This window comes from Marmota flaviventris, chromosome 16 (assembly GCF_047511675.1).
Source record: "Marmota flaviventris isolate mMarFla1 chromosome 16, mMarFla1.hap1, whole genome shotgun sequence".
In the NCBI taxonomy this organism is placed as follows: domain Eukaryota; kingdom Metazoa; phylum Chordata; class Mammalia; order Rodentia; family Sciuridae; genus Marmota; species Marmota flaviventris.
In genome coordinates, this window is record NC_092513.1 from 30,809,831 (window position 1) to 30,834,323 (window position 24,493).

General features: G+C 32.7%; 1 protein-coding gene across 1 annotated transcript in view; it reads right to left on the bottom strand.

The window, feature by feature from the left end:
* The window catches only part of Pik3c3 (phosphatidylinositol 3-kinase catalytic subunit type 3), a 121,257-nt gene that overhangs the window by 14,273 nt on the left and 82,491 nt on the right, over positions 1–24,493 (bottom strand). The window contains exons 22-23 of the mRNA XM_027935728.3: positions 15,156–15,324; positions 7,412–7,502 (exon numbers count right to left, since the gene is read on the bottom strand). Coding sequence (XP_027791529.1) covers positions 7,412–7,502; positions 15,156–15,324 — 260 coding nt within the window. The remainder of the gene's footprint in view (positions 1–7,411; positions 7,503–15,155; positions 15,325–24,493) is intronic.

Consider the following 24,493-nt stretch of genomic DNA (forward strand, 5'->3'; position numbering starts at 1 on the left):
TGCCATATTAATTTTTCTTCCAATTAGCTTCATGAACCTCAATTTGGATCCATTTAAAAACTGAAAACTGGACAGCTTAGTTTTCTATTAAAATGTATACACATTTAATGATTACAAAATAGAAATAAGTAATACATTTCCTTAAATTTGTTACGCTAATTTAAAACTATATTATTCTAATCTGTCCCTGAGGGTTTAACATACTATTATGAAAGAAAACTATTGTTAAGGAAACAAAAGCCTGGGTGACTAAATCTGCTCTTCTAAAACATCTCTGGTGGCTGGTACTATTTTTTAGATTTATCTTTCCTGGCAACAAAGATACCTTTACATTCCAGGTTGTTATTCTGAGTACCATAATTAACAACTATCTAAATGTGAAGAAGGTAGGACACCTTATTCCATCTCTGATCTGTTACTTTATTCTATTGCCAGACCAAACTCTGGAAGGAGTCAGGAGTCATTTGCTTTGTACACCAACAGAGTTGTCAAGGGGCAAAAGGCAATCTTACTTTTAAGGAAGAATTTATTAGTTATGAATTGAAACAAAAGAAGAGTCATAAGTTAGCCTAAAGTTTCTGCACCACATGGAAATAAACAAATGTACGCTTTCTACACACACACACACACACACACACACACACACACCCCTAACATTCCAATTAACTACTCCCCTCCCATGGTGCTGGGGATCAAACCCAGGCCTTGCCTATGCCAGGCAATTGCTCTACCACTGAGTTACACCCCGAGACTTTAACATTCCAATTATCACCTCACATTAAATTTTATCTCTAATATCATTTCAATGTACACTCTATTTTTTACATATGACAGCGGAATGTGTTGTAATCCTTATTACACATATAAATACAATTTTTCATATCTCTGGTTGTATACAAAGTATATTCACACCAATATGTCTTCATATATGTACTCTGGATAATAATAATCATCACATTCCACCACCATTTATAACCCCATGCCTCCTTCCTTACCCTACAACCCCTCTCCCCTAACTAGAGTTTGTCCATTCCTCCCATGCTCCCTCTCCTTGTCCCACTATGAATCAGCCTCCTTATACCAAAGAAAACATTCGGTATTTGGTTTTTGGGGATCGGCTAACTTCACTTAGCATTATCTTCTCTAATTCCATCCATTTACCTGCAAATGCCATGATTTTATTTCTTTAATTGCTGAGTAAAATTCCATTGTGTATATATGCCACATTTTTTAATCCATTCATCTATTGAAGGGGATCTAGGCTGGTTCCAGAGTTTAGCTATTGTGAATTGTGCTGCTATAAACATTGATGTGGCTGTGTCCCGGTAGTATGTTATTTTTAAGTCCTTTGGGTATAGACCGAGAAGAGGGACAGCTGGGTCAAATGGTGGTTCCATTCCAAATTTTCCAAGAAATCTCTGTACTGCTTTCCATATTGGCTGCACCAATTTGCAGTCCCACCAGCAGTGCATGAGTGTACCCTTTCTCCACATCCTTGCTAACACTTATTGTTGTTTGTATGCATAATAGCTGCCATTCTGACTAAAGTGAGATGAAATCTTAGAGTGGTTTTGATTTGCATTTCTCTAATTGCTAGTGATGATGAACATTTTTTCATATATTTGTTGACTGATTGTAAATCATCTTCTGAGAAGTGTCTGTTCAGGTCCTTGGGCCATTTATTGATTGGGTTATTTGTTTGGTGCTTAGCTTTTTGAGTTCTTTATATACCCTAGAGATTAGTGCTCTATCTGATGTGTGAGGGGTAAAGATTTGCTCCCAAGATATAGGCTCTCTATTCACCTAACAGATTGTTTCTTTTGCTGAGAAGAAACTTTTTAGTAAAAATACTTAGGAATCAACTTAATGAAAGAAGTGAAAGATCTATATAATGAAAATTTTAGAACCCTAAAGAAAAAAGTCAAAGAAGATCTTAGAAGATAGAAAGATCTATCTTGCTCTTGGATAGGCAGAATTAATATTATCAAAATGACCATATTTCCAAAAGCACTATACAGATTTAATGCAATTCTGATCAAAATCCCAATGACATTCCTCATAGAAATAGAAAAAGCAATCATAAAATTCATCTGGAAAAATAAGAGACCCAGAATAACTAAAGCAATCCTTACCAAGAAGAGTGAAGCAGGTGGCATCACAATACCACAAACTATACTATAGCGCAATATTAACAAAAACAGCATGGTATTGGCACCCAAACAGACTGGTAGGCCAATAGTACAGAATAGAGGACACAGAGACTAACCCACAAAATTACAATTATCTTATATTAGACAATGGAGCCGAAAACATGCATTGAAGAAAAGGTAGCTTCTTCAACAAATGATGCTGGGAAAACTGGTAATCCATATGCAACAAAATGAATTTAATCCCCTGTCTCTCACCATGCACAAAACTCAACTCGAAATGGATCAAGGATTTAGGAATAAAACCAGAGACCCTGTGTCTAATAGAAGAAAAAGTAGGCCCTAATCTCCATCATATGAGATTAGGCCCCAACTTCCTTAATAAGACTCCTTTGGCACAAGAATTAAAATTAACTTACACTCTTTTGGCACCTACATTCTTAGGTGTGCAATGCTATTCTGAAACAAAACCCTCAGCACAAGACTAAGCTATATACACCTGCATAAGAAACACAGTGTTATAACTAATCTTTACCCTTACATAACTCAAAATACAACATTTAAAAGACTAAACATTAACATAGAAAAAAAAGATCTTTGTTTAAAATAATTTAGTGTTTAGCATCTCTAAAATAACAACTTTCATTAAAATAAGAAAAGCAGAGTCATGAAATTCTTCTTATTCAAAAAATTAGAATTAGAAAGTTTTTCCTGAACCAATTTAAAATAATTTAATCACAAAGTGATTACAACAAAGGAACAAATCTGATTCATTAGGATGAAAGGAAAAGTTTCAATGTAAACATTTTCTTGCTGAATTCATTTATTAACTGAGCATCATTAAAATTAAACAAAAATCCTTTACTTGAATAAAAACAAGAATTTAAAAGAGTAGTTTTTTCAAAAACAATAAAAACTGAAGTACCATCCAACTACTGCTAAAAGAGAATGCTGAAATTGTTTGAAGTAAAACATGACAAATTACTATAAAGGAAAAAGAAAAACACCACCACAAAAAATCCCAAACACTTACATTGCCAAAATTCCATCAGAATAGGCACTATGATTTGTATACTTGTTAATCTTATAGGCATCAAAGGTGATTTAATTTTACAGGTCATTTGAAATAGATCCTCAGCTGTTTTGTAGCTGCTTATATTTAAATCCTTTGTTTTAAAGTTTAGTAAGACATAAATTTAGAGAAACATACATTTAATTCTTCAAAACAAAATAGTTACCTAAAATTACTCTGAATAACCTTGTTACCATAATTTAATTTTTTTAATTATTAAAAATTTAATTATTAAAAATTATTTTTTTATTAAAAAGCACTGGCAGTTCAGCAATCATGTTTATATGCTTATTCACTGCACTCGGTCTTCTATTTATTGTTTTGTTTATTTTCCTAAAGAGTCGTATAAAAAAGCAGACATCTAAAACTCCTTGAAGGTACTGTTTTCCTTCAGTTACCCTAACCCTAGTAAGCAAAGTTAATAATTGGTAGAGAATACATATTTTTTTAAGTATCAAATGTTCTAAGGTTCCTTCATCCCAGTGTTACAGAAGTTTAAAAGAAGTCTTACCTCTAGACCACAGGATTATAAAATATCTCTGAATTTTCTCCAAAGAGTTCATATCTTCTCCTGGCTACCAAATCTAAAATCTCCAATGTCAATTCCAACTCAAAATTCATCCTTTTTAGTTTCCCTATAACACTGACCTTTACCTAATAGTATTTACTTACTGATTTCTTGTCTGTTTCATTAACTAGAAGATAAGCTCCCTGAAGTCAGGGACATTTTTATCATATATTTTTTTCTATGACAAACACACTATGACAGTGCTTCACAGACAATAGAGAGCAAAAAAATACTAGAGTAAATGAATAAAGTACAGAATACATTCATAGGAAAATGATGCCCAAAGTATGAAAGAATGATTACCCTTATTAAAAAATGTGAATGGACACAACTTAATACTGAGTACAGCATTTTCATTCATTAATAAAATATGATCTAATGTAAATAGGTAAAAGATTAACATTTGTTATAAATGACTGATGAGTAATGGGCATTTGTTACATAAACATCTCTATTTTTGCATGACAAATATTTCATATGAATACTTGCTAATATTTGTAGGAATCATAAACATTATATTTACACACATATAAGATTGATTTGCTCATTGCTGAAAATTATTCTATCCACTAAGCTTTAGTTACACTAACAACACAATACTTTGTTTTTAACAGTATGTATTATTTTTATTAGATACCTTTGCTATAAATGATTAGCTTTAAAGAATTAAAATAATTTTTTAAGTAAGCTTCTTACAGAACTAAGCACTGCATGACACACTAAAGTATAATAACCACTCAATTAACACTTTTGACTTATAACTTTATGTGTAAAATTTTTATCCTGTAGGGGGAGAAAAGATTTCTCACCCATCACGAGTTTCATGGCCGTGATGTCTACATAAAAAAACATATTAGCTCGGTGTGGTGGCATAGGCCTATAATCCCAGTTATGGTGGAGGCTGAGGCAGCCTGGGAAACTTTGCAAGACCCTGTCTCAAAAATAAAAAAACTCTGGGAATATAGCTCAGTGGTAAATTGCCCTTGGGTTAAACTACCAGTGAACCCCCACACCCGCCCTAAAATATTAACAAAGTAATATAAATTTATTTATAATATGTAATATAATGCTTTATGCAACACAGGAGCCTGCAGAATATGAAGATACTAAGAAACAGAAAAAACTGTATATATCTTATCTTAAATATGATAAAAAATGGAATCGTTGTATAGAAATATGATTAGACAAACAAAAAAGGGTATGATCAAATGGAAACAAAATGAAGGAAGCTGAATCTCTGTTCAGGTTTTTCTTGGCATCATTGTGTGACATTTCTTTTTCACAGGTTTGGAATAGGCCCACTCTGAAATGGTGGTCTTATGAACTATTTTTGGCCAGAGAATTCTTTTACCACCTGCTTTAGCACAGAGTGGTAGGAGGTCAGAGAAAGACTTTCCTGTTTCTGCTATTTTTTGAAATGCCATATTTTGTTATTAAATCTCATCAAATCCATCTCACATTTTTGGACAGCCATATTTTCAAAAAAAATAAATAATTCTAATTAACAAAAATGTCACATAACCTGTTTCCAAAAAGTTGAAAAAAATTGATACTATATTAAGTTATGGAGACAAAAAAGTATCATTGTCATGTTGTTATGATCACTCAAATAATATGAATAATCTACTTCTTTGAAGACAAACACTATTTTGTTTCTCTAGCTGGCTTTGATTTGAGGCCACTGTGAAAATTTTCCAATTAGTAACACTATGAAATAGTGTTAGTAATCATAATCATCAAAGTATAAAAATCTATTTCTTGAAAAATATCAACCAATATTAAACATAAATTTTAGCCAATCCCAATTTTTCAATATTATATTATTTAAATTCCAAGTTCACGTTGAAACTGATGACTTCACATTATTGATAAAACATCAGAAAATAAAAAAAAAATTATAATACTCTTTTAAGAAACAATATGCCCAAATGCTTTTTTTTAAATAAAGATTTACTTAACTGAAACCATAATAAACAACTAGAGAACTCTAGGCTAAAATAAAAATGACTAAATATGATGCTTTTATTCTTTGCTTTTATCATGAAATGAATTGCTTTATGTTTTAAAACACAATATTATAAAGATAGCTGGTAACAACAGGGAACTCTCGGGACTTCCTAAAATAGACAGAGATGGATCTAATAAGAAGCAGAAGAAAACTGCTTAACTAGCCAAACAAACTGCCTCACTCAATTTGACAAATACTGCTAGAACTTTCATAAATGACTTTTGAACATTCTGTAGTCAAGGAAAAGTGAACATATGACAGACATCAGATAAATGGATTTAAAATAAACAGCAAAAAGATCCTGAATATAACAGATTGAAAGAACAAAAAAAAGCAACATTTGAAATAGAAGAGTCATTGATTACAGCTAAAGAAATTTTCATCAACCAATTGTATTTCCTGATAGATGAGCTTTAGTCAATAAAAAGAAATACAATGATTAAAAAATAGGACATGCCCAAAAGTAGTGTGGTAAATAATCTATTTTTTGCTGAAGAAAAAATTAATTTTTATTGAATAGTGCTGGCTGAAAAAAATGAATAAATGGGAAAAGTCAATGTGCTATTGAGAAGAAAAAAGAAAAAGAATTTTGATAAAAGTATACTTTTCCAAAATGGTTAAATAATAAAATATTTATATTAAAATTCCTCATTGTTTGCTAATGATGTATAAAATTAGGAAAGATTACTCTCATTTGGTTCAGTCAGAGGTACCTAATATTGTTCAAAGTCAGATATATTAGAAATTAGAGCATTAAGGTGCTCTTTATAATTTTACGAATACCAGATCAATTCCACCTCTGAGAGTGCCAACACTCAAGAGATTTTTATACTTCTGTAAGTTGAAAATCATATCATATTGATATCTAATATCATCTTATGTTACCTTTGGATAAATAGTATGCTTTATTTATTGCTTTCCTTTCAATGATTTAGATAATGAGAAATTAATTCAGATAAGAACCTTCAAATCCACTGCCTTTCCTCCCATCTCTTGCTAGAATTCAAGATAAAATACCTGTGGAAAACTGACTACATGATGGTTTTCCTTTGATGTCCTTTCTCTTTTTTTATATAATTTTAAAATTGGTTTTAATTAGCTATACTTGACAGTAGAATGCAATATGATACATCATACATAAATACTGTTCTCTTTTCAGGTTGAGTTAAAGAAGTCTCTACCCCTCTGACACAGTAACAAAACAAATAAACAAAAACATAATCCAAGGTATGGATGGAAAGGAAAAAAAGTGGCTGTTTTCTCCTATATGATATTACAGTCTCTGCATTTTTCTCTTGGGAGTGCCATTAGTCTTATTTTAAATGTTAAAGGAACAAAGAGCAAGCAAGGCTTGTAGTAATAAACTATCTCTCTAGATATGGTATCCTCTTTGGGCAGGAACAAGGCAGGGAGCAGAACAAACTGGATTCAGACAACTTGAGAGACTAGTACATTCTAAAATTTGAAAAAAAATCATACAAAAGGTCTCTTAGTTTATATTATTTAATAATTCACAGGCTGAGACAATATGGGGAAGTGAGTTGCTAAAACCCTAAACTTTTTTTATATATGAAAAGTAAACTAAACATGATATGCCAAGGATGTACAAAAATTACCTTTTTCACAGTTTTATCTGGTTCAAGAGCAATATCTGGAATGTTTGCATCAACCATCAAAGAAAACAAGTTCAAAATCAGATTTGAATACCTAAAGGAGACCAACAAAAAGAGAAAAACACAGCGATGAATTAGAATCTGGCATTTCTTTAACATACTAAGAACATTTCTGTAAGTAGTGGTATTCGGATCTTTATAACGATTAATACTACTTCAGACTTTTCATTATCTGTCTCTTGAAAACAATCTTATCTTTGGGTGTTCATACAGTACCATGTCTAGGTCACTATAAAGTAGAATTTTAGAGTAACTGTCTAATAATGACATTCTTTTCATTGTTAATGAAGTACATTCTTTTTAGACAGGATCTGAGAGGCATGCTCATCCTATTTAATTAGTACTTTATAATACTGAAGATCTGTTTTTGTTAGATGACAACTATTGGCTCTCCTAAGATTACCTCATTGTATCATGGCAAAATGAATGAGAGGGAAATAATTTCATTCCATGAGTCACACATGAGTATCCAGGGATATAAACCATAATTTCGGGAACTACAGTGACTGGTTTGAATATAAGTAGTTAGTTTGACTATAAGTAGTTAGTTTGAATATAAGTAGTTAGTTTGAATATAAGTAGTTAGTAGTGGTTTGAACATAAGTGGTTAGTAGTCTACTGCTTTGAAACTGGTCAAAATATCTAATATTTTTTAATATGCTTGCCTCTAACAAAAACTAAGACTTTACTAATTCTCAAACTCTTCCTTTTCCCTTGAACAAGGAGAAAGGAGGCTACTTATTCCAAATGCACATGTGGAGCCTTAGAGAAGTCTCAGTCTGCTCTAGACACACCCTGGATCCTGCTCTACAACACTCTCTCCTGGAGCATTTATGTCCTAGGTGGGCCCTTCTTATTAGCTTGCTTGTGATAAAAAGGAATTCAAGTTTGAAAGTGAGGATAGACATGAGCACAAGAAGTTTTGGTTTTAAGCAATGAAGTTTTTAGCAGCTATTTTCAGAGGAAGCATCAATACAAGTGCCTTACTTTGTCTTCTCTAGGGGACAGAGGTCGGAGTCTCAGTATGTAGTATCTTTTTTTTTAATATTTAATTTTTAGTTGTAGTTGGACACAATACCTTTATTTTTAGTGGTGCTGAGGATCAAACCCAGGGCTTCACACATGCTAGGCAAGTGCTCTACCACTGAGCTACAACCCCAGGCCTCAGTATGCAATATCTTTATCCTAGTCACCTACCTCTCTATAATAAAAAATACACAAGCTGTTACAACTGTTTAATACTTGAACTTGAATACAATATGGCTATCTATGTATGGTTTTTAAAATTACCTATTTTATCATTATTTCTGAATTTTATATTGCCTATGAAAATCAAGAGGGACTAAAATGAAAACTTCTAACTTGATGTAGTTTTGTAATCAAATTGGTCCTAATACACTTATACTTTTAAAAAGTTATAATAAAAACTAAACAGCTTTAAACTACCTTTAAATTACTGATTTCCTGTGGGAACTGATAAAAGCATACTGCAGATATCCCATTTCTACTCACACAATTTTATTCATTTACCCAACAAATACAATATATATTATTTTAGGCACTAGGGATATAGTAGTGTACTGAATAAACAAGATTCTCACATTCATGAAATTTAAACTGTGGAGGAGGGTGGAATCTCACATGATAAATTGATAAAGATACTTTTGTGTCTGTTTTATAGGTAAAATGATTTTTAAAAGGAAAACCACCCAGGGAAATGGGTCAGAAATTGACAGGGTTGGGGAGAAGGAGCATCCTAAAGAACTATGTTTTACTCCAAATGCACTGAGAAGCAATTGAGTTTGAAAAGTAGGTGATGTACTCTGATATGCATTTTAAAAAAAATCTCACCCTGGCCATCTTGTGGGGAATATGAATGGAGGTAGGGAAACGTAACACAAACTTCCAGGTGAAAAAGACACAACATACAGGCTACTGGGCTATATTTTGGGGATATAGTAGACCATACTACTGCTTAGTTCAACGGAGGTAGGGTGAGAAGACAGAGGAACAGAATGTTGCCAAGGAGTTAGCTTAAGTAACTGAGAGTTACTCATCAAAACAGGAAAGTCTGAATGGAGGAAAAATAGGATTTTAGGTAAGAAATCAAGAATTTCATTTTATACACACTGAGTTTAAGATGTCCACAAGTCTTAGGACAAAGGTCAAGATAGGCTGCCAGATAAACATCAGGGGGTTACCAGGGCTGATTGTGTTAGCTGGAAGCCAACAGCAGGGGATTCATGCTTAAAATTCATTGGACTGGATTAAAATGGGTAAAGAAAGACTTCAGTGGAAAGAAAAGATCTAACACTAAACCCTCTATAAAGTCAATAAAACTTCTATACAGTTCAATATGCAGAATGTAAGGCAAAAGGAGGAATAAATCAGTGAAGAAACAGGACTGTGCAGTAGGCAAAACAAAAACAGAGAAGTGGGTTACAACAAATCAAAGGAAGGTTTTCAGGAACAAGGAGGTCAATTGTGTCAAAAGTTGCTAGGAAACAAAAATGGCTACTGTATTTGGTATAACTAATAATTCACTTTGATAAAAGTATTATTAGCAGAATAGAAATGAAAGCCTTATGCAGAAGGCGGAAGAAATAAAAGGGGCTACAAAGGAGGTTAGCAGAGAGAGAATGCAGGTTTGCTATGAAGGAGCATGAAGAAAGACAGCAAAGTCATGTTCAGCAATAATCCTGGCCTCTCCCACTCAATGCCAGTGGCACTAATCCAGCTGTGACTACTAAAAATGTCTCCAGACATTATCAAAATGTGCCCTCCAGGGTAAAGGGAGTTCAAAATAGCCCCAAACTGACAACCAGTGATTTAAAACCCAGTGGTGAGAACATGATTATTGTTGGGATTTTCTTCAGTGGCATAGAATTGTCCCTCTGGACACATGACCAGAGCTGGGATTTTGGCAGATGAAGAAACAGCACTAGATAAAATTGCCAGATGGGATTTAGAGGGAAGGACAGTAAGAGTGACTGTATTCTTAGGCAATAAAATTTAGGGGGAAAGGGAAACAAAAAGACAACATGAGGTAGATTATACAGTGGTGGTAGACTAATGAGACAACATTATCAGTGAAGTAGAAGAACTACAGAAAGCAAGGCTCATCTAATAATATGCTGAGAAATAGGGAACAGTGGCACCTGTCTGCAGTCCCAGCTATTCAAGTGGCTAAGGGGGAGAGAATGGCTTGAGCCGAAGAATTTAATGCCAGTCTGGGCAACATAGTGACACCCTGTCTTAGAAAAAGAATAAAAAGGATTAAAAAAAAAAAAAAAAAAACTATAAAGAAACAAAGTTTTGCTTAGAGTATGAAATTAGGGATTAAGATTTTAGAGAAAAAAATTTTCTAATATTGATTAACGAGAGTGGCCAAGGCAGACTCTATAAATGAGAAAGACAAGCCCCAAAAGACTAGCCCTATGTGGATGCTGAAGCCACAGCAGGAGTCATGAAGATGACAATGAAAGTTTTCACACAATGACAGTGCTGCAGAGGTAGGCAGATGGACACAGTAGATGTATCTGACAGTGTCATCTTTAATAAAAGATTCTGTCAATGCTTTTCAAATGAAGAAATGGGTTGAAAATATTAACAGGGAGCAAAAGGGGCACCAAGCCCCTTTTGAATCAATTTTTAAAGTGATATATCAGAAGTTCTCAAACCTGGCTGCCCAGTAGATTCACCTTAGGGTTTTTTAAACATATTAAGGCCTGATCCTCATCCCAGGTCAATTAATTCTGAGGAGGACCTGAACTGTTCTCTCGTCAATACCCCAGAACCACAAGTAATTTAATGAACAGTGAAGACCTATGTTAAAACACGTGACTTTAGCATAATGTGTGTTTCTTTTATGGCTGTTGTCATTAACTTGCATTTTCTACTTAAGAAAGAATATCTAAAATAAAAAGTATGGGGGCTGGGGCTGGGGCTCAGTGGTAGAGGGCTTGCCTAGCTTATGCGAGCGCTGGGTTCGATCCTCAACACCACATAAAAATAAATAAATAAAATAAAGGTATCATGTCCAACTAAAAAATATTTTAAAAAAATAAAATAAAAAGTATGTATTTAAGTAGGACAGTCATTTAATCTTCTACTCAGCAAAATATGATTAAGGAATACAAGAAATCATAAAAATCAGTATTCAAAGACAAAAGATTAAAGTTAAAATATGATAGGGTAGGAAATTATGCAAAATTGAGTCTAGACATAGACTAAGGTTATAAAAGGAATAGGTCTGCTATAGTGTTCAAGGAAAACATACCCTATTTCTTATCTATTTTATATCAATCATTATGCTACCCACTAGTTAAATACAGATGGTTTAAATTTTTCAGGAAAAATCTTTAGTGTCAAAAAGTACATTTAATTACATGATGTAAAGATCATTCACTACATCTGAGGTTTAACTCTCCTATAACTAATCATTTTGCATGGGACAAACATTAGCTGAATTATGTAAAAATATTTAATAAGTATACTACTCCAAGAAGTAGAAACACTATAGTTAATGGAGAAATGTGGGGAGACCAACAAATTCACTGATGTGCGATGATTCATCAAACATTCTTTGAGACAATATAAGAGTCTTACTTGATATAGTTAAGTGAATTCCTAATTTCTGCATTGGATGTTTTTACCCCTTTTGAGGTAAAAATGCAAAGCCATCTTTGCATCATTAGTGTCTATCATGCTATTTGCATAAACATGGGTTAGGAAGAAAAGCTATATTCTCCTTGAACACATAAAATTTAAAAATGTTTCAGCATTAGAATTGTTGCCATGAGAATTCAAAACTAGTGCAATATGTACTAATTTATAAGAGATGGTAAAATATTCTGTTGAATGAAAATCATCACACCATTAAATGTGTTCTCTCCTCTACACAACTGTAAACATTCATAGACTTAGTTCAAAAGGCATCCCAACAAACTTTTGACCATCTGGTTAAATTCTTATATTCCAAAGGCTTTTTTAAAAAATATTTTTTTAGTTGTATATAGACACAACACCTATATTTTTTATTTATTTATTTTCACATGGTGCTGAGGATTGAACCCAGTGCCTCTCACATGCTAGGCAAGTGCTCTATCAATGAACTACAACCCCAAACCCCCAAAGGCTTTTTATGAAGAGAAAAAAAAAAATACATAAAGTTAATAAAAACTTTAGTAAGAAAAAAAAGTAAAGTCATGTTTGTTAAATTCAGGACATGTCTGATGATTAGTTAAAAATGACAGTATCTGCCAGGCATGGTGGCGCAGACCTATAATCCCAGTAGCTTGGGAGGCTGAGGCAGGAGGATCGTGAGTTCAAAGGCACCCTCAGAAAAGTGAGGCACTAAGCAACTCAGTGAGACCCTGTCTCTAAATAAAAACTACAAAATAGGTCTAGTGCCCCTGAGTTCAATCCCTGGTAAAACCCCCAACCCCCAACCCCCACCTCTGGCAAAATGACAGGATCACTTGACTCTAATGGTATTTCCAACCCAACTATATAATTTTCTTAGTCCAACAAGGTTTTTAAATAAATAAACCATACTCTAAAAAATAAGTATTAGCCAGGTAGATGGGGCACATCTACCTAACTTATAGTTACTTAGGATGCTGAGGGAGGATGATCCAAGTTCAAGGCCAGGCAACTTAGCAAGACACTGTCTTAAAATTTAAAAAAAAAAAAAAAAAAAAAAGACCCAGGATATAACTCAGGAGTAGAACATTTGCTTGGCATGTGAGAGACCCAGAGTTAAATCACCGGTACTGGTGGAGGGTGGGGCAACGTTTATCAAAATATTAGAGTCTACCTGATCTTAAATGACAGGAAAATTTTAAAAAGAAAAGAACAATTCTCATGAAAATCTAGCACAAGATTATTAATATTAATCTCTTTGCGATTTTTCTTTGAATTTAAGAAAGTTAACTTCATCTCCAGATTAATAACTTGCTTCTGTTTTCTCATTCTACTGAATTGTTACTAATCCATTATCAATGACAGTTTATAAAGCACATTGTTTTCCTTCTGCTTTCAGTAAGATAGAACACCTTTGACACTCTCTAGCTATCATTCCAGAACATCCTGTCTGCCTCTTCACTGAAATCACCATGGTTCCATCTAGTTTTCTACAGGCTTTGACTATTTTAAATTACAAACCCCAGATATTTAAGTGGAACTCTCTTCTCTCTGAAAGTGTTATTGCATCACCAAGCAGATCAAAAGAACACCAATCATCTCATTATTTTTTTAGCATTGCTGGAGAGTAAAACTCAGTTATTCTGCCACCCAAAGTATAAATAAACCAGCCATTTGTAAAATGCATGGTGTAAAGTTTGTGACACATGAAAGAGTTTATAAAGTAAGTGCATTTAGTCCTTGCAAAAAGTGAAACCTGATTAATATAGTACTGCTATTCTTCTGAGACTAGCAGCATCAAAATCACTCAGGAACTTGACCTCAAAGCAAAGATTTTGGGGGTTTTCTTAAAATACTGAGAATTTTCATTCAAGAAACATACACTGACTGCCTATGTTTCAAGTCCAACACGAGTAACTGAGATTACAAAGAAAAACAAACAAAAACAAAACTGTAACAGAAGCCACTTGCACAAGCAACTCTCTTCCTAATGATTAAATTTTCACCTGGAGAGTATGTGGTCATGTCTCCCACACTGGAATTTTCTGTTGGACTAAAAAAATTCATTTTTCCACAGTTAGGTTAAAATACCTCAGGAGTCAAACAATCCTGTCATTTTTAACTAATCATAAGAACCATGTCCTGAATTTAATAAATATGACATTTTTTCCCTGATGATTCATTATTCAGTCTTATGCAAATCAGAATCAAGAAAGCAGAGCGTGACACTGAAGAAAAAAGAAGGGCTAGAGAAAAAAAATCAACATTTTTATAGCAGAATGAGTGATGAGGCATTAAAGAAAAAGGAAATCATATATAACATTCACGCTTCAATCAATAAACAAAATTCTAAATGTTCCTGAAGAGCATTCAGAATTCAAATTGATAAAGGTGGTAAAGATCCAAATTGACTGAACTAATATCACTCTAAATAAGTTAAAGTCTTCATTCTTCAGACTCAAGCATGATGACTGAAACAATCCAGGATTGCCTTCAAGGAGATCTGAAAGGTATGAAGTCTCTAACGTTCTTTCTATCCTAGTACTGTCAAAATTGGCAATGCATGTTCAGTAAGATGAGGTCATGCCCCTGACCTTGAAAGCTCCCTGTTTTCCTACACTTGCATAATGCCAACTTCCTAGTTGGCCAAATTTGGTAATGTGATAATTAGTGGGAAAGCAAGAAATTGTATATCTTTCCCCTTTGATATCAGATTTTATCAAAATAGATGTCAAAATATAAATTAAGAAATACTGGGGGCTGGGATTATAGCACAGTGGTAACACACATGCAGCTCACTGGTAAAGCACTTGCCTAGCTCATGTGAGGCACTGGGTTTGATCCTCAGCACCACATAAAAATAAATAAATAAGTAAACAAACAAAATAAAGTTATCATGTCCATCCACAACTAAACAAATACTTTAAAAAATACTGTTTCCAGTCATTTGAAAAAGAAAGTGATGCTAATGATGCATTTGAATAACTTGTTCATGTGATCTATAATAATACTAAAATTCTCTGTATCAAGCAAATCCACTTACCTTCTAAGGTGGAGAAAAGCTGTGTAACACTGTTTCCGGAACTCTTGATACTGCTCACTCTGTGTGCCCCCCATTCCTTCTACCATTTCTTTATTCAGTTTCATTGGAGGAGGAAGAGGCTTTGGATCTCGACCCAAAATATAACCAAAGTCTATGTGGAATAGTTTACCTGGATGTAAATAAAAAACTTTATTTGTTTCCAGAATTACTTTTAAAACCCGGAAGATATGCCATACAATTGGTATAAACAGAGTCTCTTAATTAAAAGAACAACAAAAAAAGTACCTCCAGATTTGAGAGCATCCTTCAGAGTAAATTTTAGTCCATTTTAATTCACATTTGTTCTGATAAAATTAAACTCAAAATCATTCCACAGTAATTTAATTCAAAATTTAAATCCTACTTTTCCAGAATGTCTTTTATTCTGGTATTTATTATGTCGAAGTCTGGACATTTTAAAGTATCAGCAAAGATAAGAATCTAGGGAGCAAATTTCCTATGACAATAAGTTAAAATGAACTGCTCTTAATGTGTGGAAGACCATTTCTTTTATTTGAGTATTCTTGAGATGAATTTTTTCTTTATGACTACTCAAAAAAAGAAAAAAAAAAATCCCCCAATTTCAAATTATATGTGACTGTATGACCAATGTGATTCTACAATATGTATACTCAGAAAAATGAGAAATTGTATCCCATCTATATATGATATATCAAAGTATATAAGTGCATTCTACTGTCATGTATAACTAATTAAAACAAATTAAGAAAAAAAAGAAAAAAGTATACAAATAAAAAAACTTAAAAAAAAAAAACAAATTTCAAATTACATTGTTAGCTTCCTTTTCAACTAATTTTTTTTTCAGAACCATTTTCAACTAATCTGTGTCACTAATTAGCTTCAGACTAGGAAACCAAACACAGCATTCATGTATGCCAAGCACTAAACACAGCTGTAGTTCCCGTTAAGAAAAAACCTACAGTAGTCATTAAATTCATACGGCAGGCATGCAAGAACATGGTAATTCACTTTAGAGGATGATTCACCACAGAATTCATAAAACATCTTGTAATTTACAAGTAGATATAAAGTATGGACACATTTTAACACAAAAAGTAACCTCATGGATCATATATTTAAGCTTTTCCAAGGCAGAGATTTAGGACTTAGGTGTGTTTAGTGCATTGCTGAGTGCCCAGCCTCAGAAGTTTCTGGCACATGATAGGCATTCATTAAATTAATTCACTTTAAAAGCTAACCAAAAAATTTCTCTAGCACAACCTACTTCTTTCTGTCTTGTAATATATTACAACCTGTTTCATGTGGGAACTTAACTCTCCATTTTTATTTAAGGAACTTGAATATTTCTCCCCTCAAGGGTACCAGCCAATAACTTTCCTTGTTCAATTGCATTTACTAAATTTCTGAACAATTTTCCATCTTGCAAAATATTTTTACAAATTGATTCTATCACTAAGATGATAGTGATACCTTTCTCCCTACGAATTTGCCTGAGTTATCATTACTGTCATTAGGTGACTGTGAAACACATAAGAAAATGATAGGCATAGAACTGCCTCTGGTTATAAGGCAATGAAGTCCCAGGTCAATAGGGATGCACTAGCAGGTACTTGAAATCAGAACTGCAGGTGCCCTACTGTACAAAAGACATTTTTATATCTCAACTGATTAAGTGGCTTGACAAAGTTGCCTAACCTTTCTAAATCTTACTTTCTAAACTGCGAAACAGAATCATATTGCTAACTATCTCATAAAGTAGAAATGAAAGGAAAAACAACTAATAGCACAGTACAGGGAGCACAATAAACATCTAATGTTAGTTTCTATTATTATTATTTATTCCAACAGAACTTTTTCAAAATTAAATCAAGCCATTTACTACCTCATGACTAGGTCTTTAATAAAAGTGGCTTACAAATATTTATATTACAAACCTCAAATACTACCTAAAAATTAAAAGTCAGTAGTTTTTCCAAAAATAAATATTAAAACAACCACTTTTAAAGCATTTGAATACTCTAAATTGATATTTATATGTTCATTGTATCTGATGATCACAACTGCCAGAAACTAGTAAAATCAAATATTAAAGGGATAAAAACTTCACATTCACGGCAACTCCATTAGGCATTTTTTTTTCACAAGAAAAACATAAATAATAAATTAAGCTGTACATTTTATATAACTTTGAAAGTTGAGTAGTTAAAAAAATCTATTAGGTAATTATGACATTAACTTTAAGTAAAATTCTATATAAGATAGTAGCACTATTCTCAAATAAAAGAAAAGAAACTATGTTGCAACTTCTCTGGAATTTTATAAAAGTTGTGCCAAGTTTGGGACATAGGCTCCAAATAGAAGGAGAAATGATCTATGTATGAATGTTCATCATAACAACTACCCCAAGGTCTATTACCTGCTGTAGAATAAGTACTAGCACACCAATTGCACAAATAACTAATTTTTCATTTATTCAAATCATCCATTTTTTTTTTTCTTTTCTTCTTTAAATGTATTTATTTCTAATTGATTCCAGGTTAAATTGACCCAATTTGACCACTGGTCAAAATCTTCCAATAACTAGTTTTTTAAAAAATGAATATTACTAGTATAGTAAATGGCACATGGGGAGGTAAGATAGAGGGAATTACAAATAGAAATAGATAGCAAGAAACTTATGGAATACAGAAACAAGGCTTTGTAAACAAAAACACAAAAAGGGTAGCAAATGCTTAGCTAAACAGTCCTCTAGCTTACATGTCTGTAGACATTTGGTAAGCAGTTATTAATCAGGCTGCTATTTCACCTATGTTTAACTAAACCCCTTTCTCCCCAACTAACCTTTTAATGAGCTAGTAAAAGTTTTATAGTCAAGAATTAAGGTTTACTTGTTACAGTCCTGAAACCTAACATAATTCCTAAAATACAGAAGCACTCGTTATATTTATTTTGCATTAAATAAATCTTAATGACCTCTTAATTCCACACTTTTAGCTTAGGCAGCTTTTAATATTGCTGATACCAGAAATTTTCTTCTAGAAATGATATAGCTCTTTGTATTTGGAGGGGGGTGGTAACCAGGGATTGAACCCAGGGGTCCTCAACCACTGAGTCACATCCCCAGACCATTTTTATATTTTATTTTGTGACAGGGTCTTGCTAAGTTGCTTAAGGCCTCGCTAAGCTGCTGAGGCTGGCTTTGAAATTGTGCTCCTCTTGCCTCAGCCTCCCAAGCTGCTGGAATTACAGGTCTACACTACCGTACTTGGCTTAGAAATGATATAGTTTGTAAGGAAAATTATTTTAAATTTTTCTTTATTTTCATCATGATCTATAATAAAATTAACAGATATCAAGTATGGATCATCTGAATGCCACCTTATTACTCAGTACTTAGTATCCCCCTATGATTTCAGTGTTTGGGGGTTGGTATCAAATGGCAATGCTATTGCTGCCAGCTAATACTAACAAAGTAGAAACAGAATTAGTTATACAGATACTCCTAGACGTAGGATGGGGGTTATATCCCCACAAACCTACTGTAAGCTGAAAATACTATCAGTTAAAAATGCATTTATTAAACTTAATCTACAAAATATCACAACTTAGCAACTCAGTACATTGTAGAACACTGACTGTTTATTTGGCTCCCTGCCACTGCCCAGCATAATGAGAGTATTATACCACACACTGCCATTCAGGAAAAGATCAAAAGTAAAAATTCACAATGCAGTTTTTAGTGACTATGTATAATTTTCATATCATCATAAAGTTGAAAGATTCTAAGTAAGAGACTGCACCTTAAAATTAGATGACAGCATTCTGAACAAATACGGGTTTTAAAGTACAAGCACAGAAAAATAGTTTAAGAATTTTTATTTGGGGTGTGACACTGCAGCTCAAACTCACTCTATACTATCTGCATAATATTCACACTGTGAATGGCAATTTAGTTTCAAAAGCGTATCATCTGTCACATTAATGTTGCTGAAATTAAATTTTATCAGTTTTTACTATTGATTTAATTTATAAATCTGATTTTATTTTACAGTTATGTGAAAGTAGATACACAAAAAAGTAACATCAGGTTTTATGTAGAACCTGATAAAATTATCAAATGTCACTGTTGGGAGTTTCATATCCATTTAAGAGACCTATGTATCACTCACTACTAAAAAACTCCTTTCAGGGGCTGGAGGTTTAACTAAGCTGATAGAGTGAATGCTTAGCATGGGTTAAATGCCTATCATAAAAAAAGAAAATTAAAGAAGAGAGAAAAAGAGGAGACTCCCTTTCAAAATCCCCAAATGGGCTTTAGTAGTCTCTAAATACAATGAAATCAAAATTTGGGGAGAGCCATATACTTCACCAAATTCTTAAGGGAAATTAAGACCATGATTCAAAAAATATGAAGAACAGTTTCAGGACAGGAATTTGATAACTCACTGAAAAAGCATCATTTCCTAGTTTCTTAAGGTCCAAGGGGTATGCTATCAATTTAATTTACTATGTGGTGGTGAAGTCTATGGTCTACTTCTGTGAAGGATTTCACAGCCTTTAACTAACCAGACAGTCTCTGTCCAACTATGGCAAACACTTCTCTTAGCGCTTCATTCTCATTCTGGAGTTCTAACTATTTTTACCTTTTGGTCACAGACCATTTTACCCTTCAAGAGGTAAAAAGACTGGAGAAGTTAATAGCATTCTAAATATAGATAAACTCTCTTTGCTTTATATAATTATTTAAATAACATTTTTGTTACCCATGTAATTCCTAATGATTCTCAGTACTTGAGCAGATGACCAATCTGATCAGTCTTTGGTACAAAACTGCTGTATGTAACACATGGATTCCTTAATGGGTGTCATGCTTTTAACAGGAAATCTAGTCCAATGTTCTTTATTTCACTACAAGCCACTACTGGAATTTCAATGTTGCCTATGCATCATTGCTTATAAATGAAGGGTATTTTTCTATCCTTCTTATAAGAAAACTCTCAAATAACAGGATTATGGCTCAATCATAAGGCATAAAAGATTCAGTATCTATCAATAAAGTCACTGTTATGCTTTGCAAGTTCAAAGACCCATGTATTTTGAAAAGAAGCTATTAATGTTTTAAGAAAATGCATCCTCATACATACCAAAGAAAATGTGCTTTTAAAAGTTAATATCTGTAAACAAAACTTGTAAGGGTTTTAAAAATGTGCTCTATGATATAAAAAACATTTAATTAAGCAATTTAAGAAGTGAGATCTTATTGTAATCTATCACCTTAAACCATGAAGAAGTAAATTATATATATAAAACAAAGCAATCACTGACTATAATTATCTCCTATTGTCACCAACTTTACATATGGAATGAGGGTGCTAATCAAACTTTCATGTTATTTATATAAGTGACAGGAACTTATTTCTAAGATTGATTCAAGACATTTGAAGTTCTGGAATTAAAGAGAATAGACACTACTGAAATTAAAAATATTTTAAGGCTGGGTGCCTGGCACATACCTGTAATCCCAGAGATTTGGGAAGCTAAAGCAGGAAGATCACAAGTTCATAAGGTAGCCTCAGCATATTAGTGAGACGCTAAGCCACTCAGTGAGATCCTATCTCTAAATAAAATTCTAAAAAATTAAAAAGGGGGGGTTGGGACTAGGGATGTGGCTCAGTGGTTAAAGGGCCCTGGATTCAATACCCCCCCCCAAAAAAATATTTAATGGCAGAACTTTATTTTACATTTCCAATATTGTTATTTCACATTCAACTGTTAAGAAGGCATTCTTATAAATACAAACTTAAGCTAATGAACCAGGAGAAACAATACCTACTTGGACAGTGTACCTGACTATATAGTCTAGTTCTATTCAAAAATATACAATTTAAAATGTTATATATTTTCATTTTTCCTACAGTCTTCAAGGCAATAAAAATGTATTCCCTGCGTTATTCCTATCTTTTGGACAACCATTTGAATGTCTAAAGTAGCTGGCACCCACTGAAAATTAAAAAAAAAAAAAAAGCAGCCTCTGATGAGCAATTCTAAGATATTTGTCTCAGACCCCTTTTATCCACTTAAAATCGAGGACCCTTACAAAGTTTTTTGTTTTTATGTGGGTTATACCTATCAATATTTATTATGTTTAACATTAAAACTGAATCCTTAAAAACATGTAAAAATGTTTATTACATTTTAACAATTTGCTTTTTGTAAAAAATAACTTTAAAAATGAAAAGTGGGCACTGTCTTATATTCTACCTTAATAGGAGATATTATGAGCTGAATTCTCATATTTGCTTTTTTTAAAATTCTATATGTTGTTTTGACTGCACTTAAAAAAAGTGAATATAGTCTCAAACAGATAAGTATTTTTAAAAGGAAACATAATTTTAATAGCTTTTTCAGATAACTATGGATAGTTTTCTTTGCTACAAAAACAAATTCTTAAGCCCCACCACATAAGTAGTTTCAAAAACTCTAAGGCTGCAACCCAGCAATCTGAATCTTACCAAGCTCCTTAGGAGACTGTGATACAAACTGAAGTTTGGGGACTTCTGGTCTAATTTATACTGATTAATACAATTCACAATTTCAATTAGATTATTGTAGAGAAATCCTAATAGGATTAATAATCTAAATAATTTAAAACTCATAGTCAAGACTAATAGACATGGTATGTTGTACAACCTCATTACCTTAACATTTGACACGTTTTGTTTAAAATGGCATTACGAAAGCATTAACTTTTTATTAATCTAGTTTATGGTTACTACTATACTCTACGGCACAACATTTAGTGCTGTACAGCCATTAAAATTTTGCCTCACTAAAAGTTATCCATTGCAAAGCAACACAGTATTAACCTAGCATTAAAGAATGCATCATCTGATATAAAAATGTATATTTAAAATTTTAATATTACAAATATAGTTTCACTCCAATGCCTGGATTAAAGTTTGCCACATAAAAGATGATTCAAAAGGAAGTAAACTGATTTCCCAAAATTACTAAATAAGCCTAAAAAATAGTCCAACAACAATGCTTATTTCAGTTTTGCTGCAGTGCGTGCTTTTCTTTCTCTGCATTCCATACAAGCCCAACATTTTTTCATGACTTAGCCTTGGATATTTGTTCATGAAGAAACTTCTACCTCCTTAATAATGCATGGTATTGCACCTTATTATTTTTTATTCCTTTTTAAGAGAAACAAACAAAAACAGTCCTTCTAAAACAAACTTTGGGGGGAAAAAAGGTACTCTTATACTAACCATTTTCATCTTTTTCGTGATAGGGCTAAGACTGATTTTTTTTGATACTGAATATCCAAGCAACTTTCAAAGAAGACATTTTAATGTCTAAAAGAAAATGATAAAATATGAATACAAGTCCTAATTGTTAAACATCTGAAGGGATGATCAATAAAGACAAAATGTGGATAAAATGTTATCTGTGACTGATTCTCTTATGCATATGTTGACTATGAATAAACCAGTGAAATAAGTAATTAATAGTAACTTTAAGAAAGAAATGTTTACATAGAAACCCCAAAGGATAAAAATGACATGAAAAACCTAGTTTCTATATTCATTTTAAAAGTATTTGCCTACTAAATACTTCAGACTTTCTGAATTCCTTTCCTTTACATCCCAGAAAGTAAGAAAGCACATTAAGTGTGTGGTCTTATACTTTATGGTATATTTAATATACCAAATTCAATAATTGAAAATGCAAATAGCCAAAGAGGCATCGCCATCTGAAGAGCAATGAAGATCTTTCCATGTAAGAATGTTTTAAATATTATAAACTATATTATACCCCTGAGGAAAAAATAAAACAAGCATAGTAAATATCAGTTTTAAAATACAAAGGTTTACCTTAAAATACAGAAAGAATAACATTAAATCAATAATCACATTAACTGTTTCTCTTATAAACACTCCTAAATTGTTAAAGTATTACTCAAAAGAGAATAAGAAAAGGAAGTACCTTAAAGTTAAGTTTGGATTTTAAAGGGTAGGAAAAAGAAATTTTTAAAACATATTAATGATTTTCTTTTTTCTCAATTTATGAGTTCAAATAACTACATAAGCTAAAGAAAGAATGACAGACACCCTTATCTCATGGTGGTAAAATAAACAAACAATACCTAACAGCTAGCCCTTAAGGTGTGTGCTCTGTGCTCAGTACCAAGTAGAACTCTATTATATAACCTCATTCAACCCTCATACTATCACCAAGGACAAGATTTTAGTAGTATTCCTACATTTAAATCAAGAGGGAGATATGAAGTACTTTACCCCAAATCTCCCAAAATTTGACTTTAGAGCTTTAACACATTGTTTCTTGAAACTTTTTCTCAGAATTAAAAAAAAAAAAAGTTAATCAATTTCTCATAAAATTAAGAAAAGACAAAGAAAATCATGATAGGAGATTGAAATGATTGTTCTTTATTTTGAGCTTTCTGAGAAAGGCTCAAAAGCATATTACTGTAAAGTTCCAAGAGAGATAAAAATACATTCCACCTCTTCCAGATGGAAAACTCAAGAGCAGAGGGGCCATCCTTAGAATCTCAACTAATTTCTATTTAGTAAAGATCCCATTTCCCTTTTTCAATTGTGACTCTTTCATTTATTTGCATATTAACTCTATTATAAAGTATATTTAACATGACCAATGAATATTTTTAATATTATACTGAACTTTTCCCCCCTCAAGTTCTCAAAAATAAATACAAAAATCTTTCTCAACAAGGTTGGGATAAACTCGAACGGTATTTCATTAGGGTCCTACTAAATTCAATTACCCTGAAGAGACTTCTTTTAAGCTTTTTCTAAGAACAATTCTGGGGGTGGAAATCCATTTTTCAATCCCTCTCTATAGTTTAAATTTGCAACTTATTTCCCAGAGAATGTTATAGTGATGCACTAATACATGAACTATTATGCACTCCAAATCTGTTTCAAGAAAACCATGTTATGATTGACCACATAGCAGTACATGGACAAAGGAATTTCCTTGCTTTTACTTTCACAGTGGGCACACAGCGCCCTCTACTGCACAAGCTAAAGAAATGTTCTCCAAACTAAAAGCATCCAAAACTAAATAAAGCAAGGGCAATAGAAATTTCTGGGAAATCTAAATTTAGACTCATAGTTTGCATTTTAGTGTATTACCTTTGTATATTTTTATATTTTCCACACGCAGTGAATCATTTTCTTTTGCACATGCCTAGAGCTCTTAGTTGGATCCTTTTCTGGCTCATCTATATTCACAGGACAGAACAGCTTGAAAAGGTCAAGTTCTCAAAAAGATAT